Source organism: Haliotis cracherodii, unplaced genomic scaffold (assembly GCF_022045235.1).
Source record: "Haliotis cracherodii isolate W230 unplaced genomic scaffold, xgHalCrac1.p SCAF_11, whole genome shotgun sequence".
NCBI lineage: Eukaryota > Metazoa > Mollusca > Gastropoda > Lepetellida > Haliotidae > Haliotis > Haliotis cracherodii.
This window is the reverse complement of record NW_027266266.1, coordinates 26,089,125-26,101,525: the sequence shown is the minus strand read 5'-3', so window position 1 is coordinate 26,101,525 and position 12,401 is coordinate 26,089,125. Positions and strand designations below refer to the sequence as shown.

The 12,401-nt window shown below is 40.2% G+C and overlaps 1 protein-coding gene across 1 annotated transcript; it reads right to left on the bottom strand.

Moving 5' to 3' along the window:
- Positions 1-348: 348 nt before the first annotated feature.
- LOC139454974 (histone-lysine N-methyltransferase PRDM9-like) lies at positions 349-7,868 on the bottom strand. Its single transcript, XM_071236566.1, is given in 8 exon segments — positions 349-1,103; positions 1,278-1,843; positions 2,999-3,254; positions 4,030-4,224; positions 4,320-4,429; positions 4,664-4,766; positions 6,777-6,835; positions 7,816-7,868. Coding segments are annotated over 7 exon segments (1,326 nt in total). The 5' UTR covers positions 6,789-6,835; positions 7,816-7,868; the 3' UTR covers positions 349-1,019.
- Positions 7,869-12,401: the final 4,533 nt, after the last annotated feature.

The following is a 12,401-nucleotide window of genomic DNA, read 5'->3' as shown; positions in this document are numbered from 1 at the left end:
TAAGCAAGTCTAGTTTCCTTGATTCAACAGCAGAGGAGGATAGGTCTGACCTATTCTCACACTACAATTCAGTATACATGCAGGGTTAATTATACAAAGATTAAATGAAAAGAATGTAGCAGAAGCTAAATATATTAAAATTTCAAATGTTAGAATTCTAATGCAGATTTTCTATAAAAGTAGAAAGGACATACACAAAGTTTCTTGCCAGAGTGTAGAGTAGACATTTTGTAGTTATTGACAGGAAACAGTAATTTGAATGGTTTTTCAACGATTTTCATCTTTTCTAGACTCCACTAAATTTACATTAGACGTGCCATACGAAGACATACGGCACACGCCCACACAGTCACATGGCCAAACAAGAGATCTCTATCAGGCTCATATCTCAGGCATCCCACAGCTTGGTGGGTATGGGCAAGGCTTATATATATCTAACATGGGTGAAATACTCTGGCCTTTAAAAAAAACAACCAGCAATATTCCATCTATGTGACCGTGGCATGTAAATAATCAAGTCTTGACATTCCAGATAAATAAGCAACAATCTAGGCCGTCTGGGAAGACATGCAATCAACCAAGTCACAGCGCTTAATCTCTTGACCCATTTAGTCACTTTTTTCAAGACAATCATATTCTAACCCAGAATCCTCACTGGAGTCACTGAGACCAAACGTTAAAACTTAAATGTGGCAGCTCATGTGTATCTGCAGGCTGCCAGACTTTTGACACCACTGTGCGAACCCATGTGTCTTGAGGCTCCTTGACTGTCTGAAGGCTTTCCCACACTCACTAAGTGGGTACGATAAAATGCCACTGTAGGGTCGCAAGTGCATCTTGAGGTTACTTCATTGTCTGAATGCTTTCCCAAGCTCGCTTCATCTAGGGGCTTTGACACCCCTGTAACATCAAATTTGATTCATGTTAGCTGACTTAATAAATTATTTTACTCCACTATGACGCCTGTTATCTGTCTTCAGGAAGCATGCACATGAATGTATTGATTTCTTACTCTCTGTTCATGTATAAAGTCTTACTCCACTGTGATGCCTTATATGCAAGTCCAGGCTGCCTAATTGTGTACCAGTCATCCTACACTCTTTGCATTAATAAGGTCTATCTATCTCCACTGTGAGACGCCATGGGTACGTTCAGGGGTCCTAATCGTGTAAATGTTTTCTCACTAACTCCACTGTGATGAGCGTTATCTGTCTTCGGGTCACGGGCATCTAAATGCGGTTCCTGGCTACCTAGTATAGAGTCTATTCATGAGTAACCAAGTGTTTTTTAAGGGAATCTGATCCTTTATATTCTTTCCCACAGAGAAAACATGGAAAGGGCTTGATTTTACTGTGAGACATCATGTGTGCCTTCCGCTGCTGGGATTGTTTGAATGATTTCCCACACTCTTCACATGAAAAAGGTTTTCCTTCGACGTGTTTAATCTTCTTATGTTGTTTCAAGGCACTAGAGGTTGGATATAACTTCCTGCACACATTGCATTTTAATGTCCATGTACCGTGAACATTCATGTGTTTATCACGCTCACTCAGTTGTATAAATGTTTCCCCACACTCTTTACACGGAAAAGGCTTCACTTTTCTGAGACATCTGTGTTCACGCAGTTGACGTTTTGCATCGAATTCCTTCCCACATCTGCGGCACTTCTTCCTCAGGAGCTGTCTCTCTATAACCCCAATAAAATCATGGACGTTAACGCCCTGAGCGTTTACTATGAACCTCAACTGAGCTGTCAGTTTTCCTCCATGCATCTTCATCAAATGTTTCCACAAGAACCTCACGGACGAGAACCCTTTGTCACATCTGTCACATGGGTAGGTATCTGGAAAGACATTCATAAATGCATTATGTAGGGCTGATCCAATGGTAAATAAGACTTTTACAAGGTCACGATGCTCCATTTCCCATGCATGAAAGGGGTTGTGGTTACAGTGCTTGCTTGCCATGAAAAAGACCCGAGTTTTATTCTTGATATGTCCAAAACCCAGGATTGCAAATAGCGTTGTCAGTAATATAACACAGGCATATCAAAGATATTTGTTTCTAGTAGAATTATATGTCGAAGGACGAACTTCAGGGTGCAATATTATGAACCTCTCTTTGCGCCTCTTGATTCCCCCACATGCATGCAATGTAAAACACACATTTCCAATCATATGGACAAAGCATTATCAATGATGAATCAATAATTTTTCAGTCATAAATATCTTTCACAAAATAGTAGATCTTTCCTTAACATGTTCACAGTGTCTTTGTACACTGTGTAATTGCAACTGAAAATTCTTCAACAACCCAGTGCCGTAGCCAGCCAGGGGGGCAGTTGCCTCCCCCTTGATTTTTTTTTATAGAAAAGAGTTTTATTTGAATCAAGTTGGGGACAAGTGATAATTGTACAAATATTTCCCTCATAGTCTTCTTAGCATCAACCAAATCAGCGAGCCTGTCAACCCGATGCCGTTAGTCGCCTTTTACGACAAGCATAGTCGCCTTTTACGGCAAGCATGGGTTGCTGAAGACCTATTCTACCCCGTACCGTCAGGGGTCCATAAGGAAGAAAAGCACAGTGTAAGATAGGATGAATAAAAAGTTGACAGCTTCTAAGAGAAGAATGTCCAATAATATGTTGTTAATGTAATACAAACAGTACAGATCATTGGAGTCTTTACCATGATGAGATCTTTTGGCTTAAGTCATGACAGAAACAAAACATATTGACGTATATTTTCTACACAGTACGTAAAAGATGAATTTGTGATTTTGGACCTGTCCAGTATTGCTTTCTTTTGGGTGACTGCCTTAAGAGCTTAGATATGTAAATGAAACTTAATTCCATTATCTATGGGGCGGTCGGGTCCGAGTGAGGCAAACTGCTGCTGGCATAGGTAGAGCATGTCTGAGTGCCAATCCACTGCCTTAGAGCTTAGATATGTAAATCAAACTTATTTCCATTATCTACACTGCCTCTTCTGGCATCTACCTTTTGTAAGCCCTTCTTCAAGTTTAAGTTGTCTCTCGATACCTAGGTTCCTTGCAAACTTGTGTCCATACCAGACAAGCAGCTCAGAACCAACACAAATCTTCTTGTATACTCTGTAGTAGATATGACCATTGTACTGAAATGCTGTCAAATTTTGTTCTTCCTCTGTACGAGCACAATTGACATATCTCATCCAGTTGACTGTGTTGCAGTTTTGGCCATCTACAAAGTAGGAAGGTTGTCCAACTGCATGTATCTGATTGAAAAGAAATATGAAATCCCAATTTTAAAATAAATGTAAATCCTTTGACATTACAAAGTGGCAAGAGTGAAACAAACCATCTACAAACTGTGAGGGATTTCCATCTGTACCTATTTGAATAAATGAGATGAAAATTTACCGATTACCTTCATTAAATGATCATGACACTGATGAGGAAAGAGTGCTTTTACCATCGTTTAACTATAATAGATCGTTGATTACCTTGACTTGCCAATACAAGCAGAACTTCTGATTCATATGCATTAACACCAGATCAGCATGAGCACTAGTGGCACCCATGGGGTTTGTAAACCTTCCATGACACTTGCTTTCCTTTTTGACAAATTGTCCTGAAGATGTAACTATATCAATGGTCACCATGTTTAGTGACAAATGCCCATTGGATGAAGGAATGAAATAACAGAAGTCCCAAACCATGTCATAAATGCTTCCTAAATCATAATAATGATTACAATTAGATGAATGAAAGACAAAATATAATCATATCAACATACTGTCAGCTCAATACAACATTAAAACTTTCTAACCTCATGAATAAAAATTCATGGTTCTGAAAACTTAGTAGAACAATTGATGATGTGTCATCACTGATTCTCAGGTGTCCGTTCATATAACTGACACCGCATTTTACGCCCAGTGGAACCTATTTTGTCTGATACTCAGGCCTGATTACTCCCTTGGGTAGATGTTTTATATATTCTTTTCAAAGAGCTGCTAATAAGTTTAATCATTTGTGTGTGACACCTACATGCCAACTGTAACCTGATCCATGAGCTGCGACCTCATCTATGACGATATCTCCCTCATACGGCCCAAAACAGGTGCGTGGATCAAAATCCTGAGACGCCCAAACTCCAAGACCAGCGCCTGGGATCCCGGATTCTTCAATCTCCAGACCAATGGGCAATGTTTTCCAAGCTCTATCTGCACTTCCTGGCTTTTCCTGAAATAATACCACAATGGAGATGTCATTGTGAATATAATACAATGAGCATGTCAATTTGTCACGATCTAAACTTCATTTAAGCTCAAACAAACTGTATTAGGCTAATATTACTCTATGGAGAATACCTGTGTGTCTGCCACCATGAGAAGAGGTCCGTGTACTGAACAGTCGCCTTCATACTCCTTGTTGCAGTCCTGGCAATCTGAGGAACAACACAGATGGCAATTACTTTTTGGAAATACACTTTAACCACTAGGCTACGGACCGCCCCTGTCAAAAGTGTCAGAAGTTAATGATTTCTACGGGAAATAATGGCATTTTCCATTTTAGTGGTATGCAAAACACATTACACCCCTACATGTTCATTGCTTGGCTTCGCCGAAAGAGGTAAGAACAATTTGCTTTTGTTCTCTTCATTGCCTTCCACGTTACTTACACAGAAAACGGTCGTCACTCGGCACCTCAACGTCCATGCAGTTTTTCCGAGGTCTCTCACACTCTGGAGAGGATGGACCATCTTCACAAGGCTCCTGTTTCACCTGAAATTGGCACATCGTGAACGCTAACATTTTACAGAGTTGTCTACCCTGATAAGGTTAAATCACTGGGATAATTTCTGACTTTTCTCATCAGAAAAAGGAACCATGAAATACTTGTGATGATACACATTAATCAGAAACTCTGCATCACCGAGTTACCAAATCTGAAAATCTCTGGAATCGTAGCTGGATATGTTGAATATCGTGGCCTCAGGATTCTGGTCACATGGCTCTATGTCATGTATACCAGGGTGCCGGTAGCACTATGTCTGTCGTAAGTCAATGTTAAGGTATGGGAGTTACGATCACCTTAGCGCTAAGATCGCTTTGTATAACGGCACCCTGGTTAATCAGTTTTACAGGCCATGGGTTACCAGTAAGTATTCACATCAGTCTGAAGCTCTTCATCATGAATAAACGATGAAGATGCTTGTGATGTTAAAATATTGACATTGTTGGCAATGCGTAATCATGTCAACGAAAACATCTGTAGAAATGTACATAAATATACACCAAAAATTTTAGTGAGCAATGTTTAAGTACATATGTTTCTCTTCTCTCCTTTCTGTCATTTAATGTATTAATTGTATATAAGTATACATGTAAATCTATGGGAGGGGCGATGTAATTTGTGATAATTTGTGACCAGTCCTTTTCACTAAGAATATAATAATTGTAAAACAAAATATAGACACGAAAATCATGAAGCTTTTTTAGTCAATAAGGTCCTGTTATGTGTCATTAGCACCAAGCGGAAAGTGAGTGAGTTAGTGGGTTAGTATTGTTTTACGCCGCCTTTAGCAATATTCCAGCAATATTGGGGGACACCAGAAATGGGCTTCACACATTAAAACCTATGTTGGGAATCGAACCCGGGTCTTCGACGTCACAAGCGAATGCTTTAACCACTAGGCTACCCATCTGCGCCCACCCACCCCTCCAACCCCCCTAGCTGTATGAAGTGATATAGTCAATGAAAGGAAAGTGAGATTTGTCCTTGCCATGGTAACACAGAAATTGCCTGATTGTTGGTGAGTAAATGAAATTTTCATATTTCTATTGTTTGTTTTTATCCTTAAAATGAAAATTGAGTCCGGACCGGACAATCAAGTGATTGGCATAATGAGCATCAATTTACGCAATTGGAACATGAAGGCTACAATTAAGCAAGTTACTGAGTCTGACCACCCGATCCATTTGATCCACATATAGGTAGCTGGTGGCCTAATCCTTATCTTTAAAACATCCACACATTTCATACCTCTGAGTAAGCACAAAAACCTTCCTAATTGCAGACTCACAGAAGCATTATTTGTAGCCATATTGCTCAGAAGGAACCACGTGTTTGGTATTTCTGAGAAAGAACATATAAATCATTCTTGCAGAAGCGCATTTCATCCTACCAAAACAAGTCATTCTCATTTCTGAAACAGCAATGTTTTTATTGTCCAGTTTAAATATTTAGCTTTCATCCTATTAAAAAAGTAATAATTTGAACCTTGTAGCTTATGGGTTAAAATAAGTATTTTAGTAAAGGGATCTCTCCATTTTACATAGAAACACATCTCCTTGCCATCATACAGATGGAATATTGCAAGGTTACAAATACGCAAACACAAACAAAATTTGATCAGAAAACCATTCTCATGCAACTGTGAATCCTACTTGGGGGATGCAAGACAGGCACCAGCTCTCACTGACCGATGATGATTGTATGCCATCGTACCTGGACAATGAGGATTGTTGTTCGTGCTATCAGTCACTGGTATGCCTGGAGCATGAATGACTACTTTGTGTTGACCTAGTCAGCAACATTTCAGCTATGCCATGGCCTGTTAGTAGTCCCAACAAATCAAGCCAGAGGAAAGACGAGCAACAATCCTGTCCATCTGATGCATACTTTCTTTGTGAATGAATTATATTCCTTAACACTGAGACTGGTGTTTGATTGTAAAATGGACATACAACTCATTATTGTGACATGTACTTCATATTCTCGTGGTTACTTACAGTAATGTCCATCTTCAGTTCCTTACACACGTAGCCAGTTTATTACACTTCTCTGTAACCTGAAATATAGAACATAGAAAACTCAATGTTAACATGAAATCAGCATCATACCAAAATCATCACTGTAACCAAATGTAAGGTAAGGTGAAACATCACATTCAAGATTCTTGCACTTATATAGTATAGCGATGAGTATCCACTGTGTGCGTGCATGAGGCAACCGATAGCATATACAAGGTAACAATAGCATATATATATGAGGTGACAATAGCATATATGAGGTGACAATAGCATATATGAGGTGACAATAGCATATATGAGGTGACAATAGCATATATGAGGTGACAATAGCATATACAAGGTAACAATAGCATATATATGTGAGGTGACAATAGCATATATGAGGTGACAATAGCATATATGAGGTGACAATAGCATATATGAAGTGACAATAGCATATATGAGGTGACAGTAGCATATATGAAGTGACAACAGCATTTATATATGAGGTGACAATAGCATATATGAAGTGACAACAGCATTTATATATGAGGTGACAGTAGCATATATGAGGTGATTCAGCCTCTGTGCTTCATACTTTCAAGATAGTTACTTACAGGGAGATCAGTCTTCTAAGTTTAATAACATCATAGTTCTGAATTTCAAAAAATAAACTTTTTAACTGGCTAACTTTTTAGTTATTACAACATAGGCGACTTCGGCTTGTGCCGTTTTGGTATGGGACCGAAGTGTATGATTGTGTATGTATTTTTTAGCTACAACAGCGCACCAGTAACAATATCAAGAATGAGCTCCTCAGTAAAGTATTACCAAAACCCAAGGAAAAGTCGAGTTTCCAAAATCTTTAAATATTAAACGCATATGACTGCATGCTCAACCATGTCAACACCAACGCGGACATTACAGGCATACAATAGCCTACCCATGCTCAAAATGAGGACATGTGGACATCTGGACTACCTTTCAACGAAACCCCTTTACACAGTTTACGTTCATGCATTGGTGTACATTACATTACCTGTTCCAAACGTATGTCTATATTGAGCATCTCACTCACCGCTTTAAATAACATTCGGACACTTGTAAACAATGAAGCACCGAGTGCATGTGGGTTGATAGCCAAACCTGCCTAACTACAAAACGGCAATTACAAGATTCGGTAAAAACGGCCAAGTATACCTAAACTTGAAAAAGTGGAAATTTCTGTTCTGCTGACACGTCCCAGAATTTATTAATTTCATCGTAAAGGAATTTTAGACTTGGTTTTGTGAAAGTCAGAGAAAATTAGTATATGATTAGTAATTATATACTGTTTACCAGTTCATACTACCAGTTCATATCAACTGCCATGAAGATAAATAATATTTCTTTCAGGTGCAAACGGAGAATGTTATACATCGGCCACGGTTGGACAAGTCATCTAAAACACTGCATTTCACTGTGCACAGTGCACACACTATTTTAAATCAAGTGTAATATTACAAATTTATCATTTCAATAGAAATATCACAAGTAACTATGTGGTGTGTAGCTTTTACAGGACAAGAGTGAGCTAGCTTAGTCACCTTGACATCTATAAAGGTAGTGGAGGCGAACAAGCACCTGATAATTTACCGATTGCAATTACACTTAATTAGGGGCGGTCGGGTAGGCTAGTGGTGAAAGCGTTCGCTCGTCACGCCGAAGACCCGGATTCGATTCCCGACATGGGTACAATGTGTGAAGCCCATTTCTGTTGTCCCCCGCCGTGATATTGCTGGAATATTGCTAAAAGCGGCGTAGAACCTCACTCACTACACTTAATTAGTAAATCTGTTGATGGTGAGATCCCACAGCTCTGGTGTCATGTGTTTTTCGTACGGAGCGAGTATTCAGACTGGTCCCATCACACTGGAGGAGACTGTTAAACCTCATCCAGGAGAAGTCTGGTATAAGTACACCTTCAGCACAGTCGAGCCATGGAAGAAATTTACCCTGCTGAAGCCTCATGGCAAAGTAGAGTAAACCTCAAATATTCCAAAGGCACACAATGGGACTGCTTGGACTGAAACGTTGAAAGCTTAATGACCTGAAACCGATCTCCGAGAAGCACGTCCCGACGCAGTATCAGGAAATATATCCGACTCTGCCACGAGTCGACAATGAAACAAGAGGTTCTGGAGACGATGACAACAGCACAGCTCAGACATGTTGGTAATATCTTGAATATAGATAATGTATAGGTTGTATTGACTTTAACTTCAGTGTAAATTACTCTTACACGTGTTTCTTATTCGTCCATGTGCATGTGTTCATGATTATATTGTAATGTTAGGATATTTGTGTTTCAGATAGGTCTCAAGTCAATGGTTTGTTTCATCTACCTGGTGAGATTCTACTCTTTATTTGGCGTTGTTGGAAGCGTCTCTTCCATTCCGATCGCTTTCCAGTACACTCAGTTTAGTTTGCATGAAGATTATCTTTCAGCTGACAAGCCGGGTATGTGGAGACACATTTCTTTAAGGTTCAGAACTTTAAACTTCTCATCACTTGCCAGACATGAACTATCTCTATTTTGCGGGGGATGTTGGCAATGCCACACAGAATTACATTGATGTAAAACTTTGCATGTGTTTTTCTTACTTCACTAGATGTGGGGTGCAACTTTTATTTGTTAAGCTGACATTTTTGTCTGAACTCTCACACTGCCAAAGGCTGATACTGGATTTTCTCACACTTTTAACGCCGCACTCAGCAATATATTCTAGCGATGTGACGGCGGTCTGTAAGTAATCGTGTCTGGACCAGATTATCCAGTGATTGACAACATGAGCATCGATCCACCAATTGGGATCGATGACATGCATCAACCAAGTCAGCGAGCCTGACCACCCGATTCCGTTAGTCGCCTTTTACGACCTATTCTACCCGGACCTTCATGGGTCTCGTGGGTTTACAGCTACTGTCACATGCCAACGGATGAGTGTGTTTTCAGTGCACAAGGATGTGTACTGTCAATCGGGCATAAAGACAACACTGAAGGAATCTGCTCATATTATTGGCCCTAAAACTGCATAAGAGCTTGGTCACAGTGGAAATCGATCTCTGAACGTTTGGCTTTTCAGCCAGCGCTTTATAACTCAAGTCACCACAGCCCCTAAACCTTTAAAAGGGAGTTTAAACACAGATCCAGGACATTTTATGAAATGTAGTTTCAAGTGTGGATTCGGGTATTCTTCATCTGTTCCATACATTCCTATAGAACCATCTTATTCGTGCTATCATTGAAAGTTCATACAAAAGTACATGCGAATACCTATTATTCGCCGTACATAATAAATCTATAGGGCTGGGACGGGTAACTCGGGTACTCTACTCTTGAGACTTGCAATGGGTACCCGGGTAGGGTCGGGTATTAGGAGGTCGGGTACCCGGGTAGTAAATTTGGACTCGTCCCAGCCCTTATACATATGACCTTCTTGCACCATGATTAAAAATTGCTAATACTTCATGTATTGTTTGTTTTGTTTGTTGCACATTCTGATATGTCAATATCAATTTCATACATGCTGTAATTTCATGCCTTGTTGTTGAAGCTGCTGGTTGAGATACTTTGGAGATCGGCAGTGGTTATCTCCGCCGTATATAAGCATCTTCCCGAGGCTGAGAGTTAACTGATTGTAAAAGTCCAGTTTCCACTGGACTTTTAAGTCAGTTAACTCTCTTGCCCCGGGAAGATGTATACAAGTGACTCTTGTATAGCACTGCAAGATTATGTCTCCTTTACTTACCCTGCCACGAACAAGACCTAGATTTACACAGGAATCAGGAACGTCTGCGTTGTCCCTGGCATTAAGAACATACTGTACTGTGGTTACAGCCCACTTCGATTCTCCTGCTTCCAGTCATCAAAAGACGTTGTTCCGTTGTGATCCGTGCCTCGATCCTGTGGTTCTCAGGAGGTGACATTTTTCTGGGTTTTTTTTCTTGGTCCTTGTTGAGTTCGATGATTAAAAATATACACAAAGAAAAAAGTTAAGCACACCCTAATACATTTCATTATTGTTTGGTCCCAATATTTGTAACAGTCATGAAAGATATAATTACGGGAAGAATTATGTTTTCTCGAGATGATGTAATCAGTCATGCGTGACTAAAGCTCACGTGCCTAGCATGGTATGTCCGTGCAGCATGCTACCCTCGAGTATCTCTAAAAGCAGTATATCCAAACCTTAAAATTGCTTTCTTAAGCTGGCTGACAGCAGGACAGCAGGACTGAGGGCTTGACGAGTCGCAATGCGTCCCTTGTTGAGAGATCACCACAAAGCTGCTTCTTTTGCATGGTGTATTGCGCGACAGAATTGGAATCTGAGAACTTTGAGATGGATCCATTGGTCAGACAAAAGTCGCTTTCTGCTCCACGTCACTGATGGAAGAACAACTGCCATGAAGATAAATAATATTTCTTTCAGGTGCAAACGGAGAATGTTATACATCGGCCACGGTTGGACAAGTCATCTAAAACACTGCATTTCACTGTGCACAGTGCACACACTATTTTAAATCAAGTGTAATATTACAAATTTATCATTTCAATAGAAATATCACAAGTAACTATGTGGTGTGTAGCTTTTACAGGACAAGAGTGAGCTAGCTTAGTCACCTTGACATCTATAAAGGTAGTGGAGGCGAACAAGCACCTGATAATTTACCGATTGCAATTACACTTAATTAGGGGCGGTCGGGTAGGCTAGTGGTGAAAGCGTTCGCTCGTCACGCCGAAGACCCGGATTCGATTCCCGACATGGGTACAATGTGTGAAGCCCATTTCTGTTGTCCCCCGCCGTGATATTGCTGGAATATTGCTAAAAGCGGCGTAGAACCTCACTCACTACACTTAATTAGTAAATCTGTTGATGGTGAGATCCCACAGCTCTGGTGTCATGTGTTTTTCGTACGGAGCGAGTATTCAGACTGGTCCCATCACACTGGAGGAGACTGTTAAACCTCATCCAGGAGAAGTCTGGTATAAGTACACCTTCAGCACAGTCGAGCCATGGAAGAAATTTACCCTGCTGAAGCCTCATGGCAAAGTAGAGTAAACCTCAAATATTCCAAAGGCACACAATGGGACTGCTTGGACTGAAACGTTGAAAGCTTAATGACCTGAAACCGATCTCCGAGAAGCACGTCCCGACGCAGTATCAGGAAATATATCCGACTCTGCCACGAGTCGACAATGAAACAAGAGGTTCTGGAGACGATGACAACAGCACAGCTCAGACATGTTGGTAATATCTTGAATATAGATAATGTATAGGTTGTATTGACTTTAACTTCAGTGTAAATTACTCTTACACGTGTTTCTTATTCGTCCATGTGCATGTGTTCATGATTATATTGTAATGTTAGGATATTTGTGTTTCAGATAGGTCTCAAGTCAATGGTTTGTTTCATCTACCTGGTGAGATTCTACTCTTTATTTGGCGTTGTTGGAAGCGTCTCTTCCATTCCGATCGCTTTCCAGTACTCTCAGTTTAGTTTGCATGAAGATTATCTTTCAGCTGACAAGCCGGGTATGTGGAGACACATTTCTTTAAGGTTCAGAACTTTAAACTTCTCATC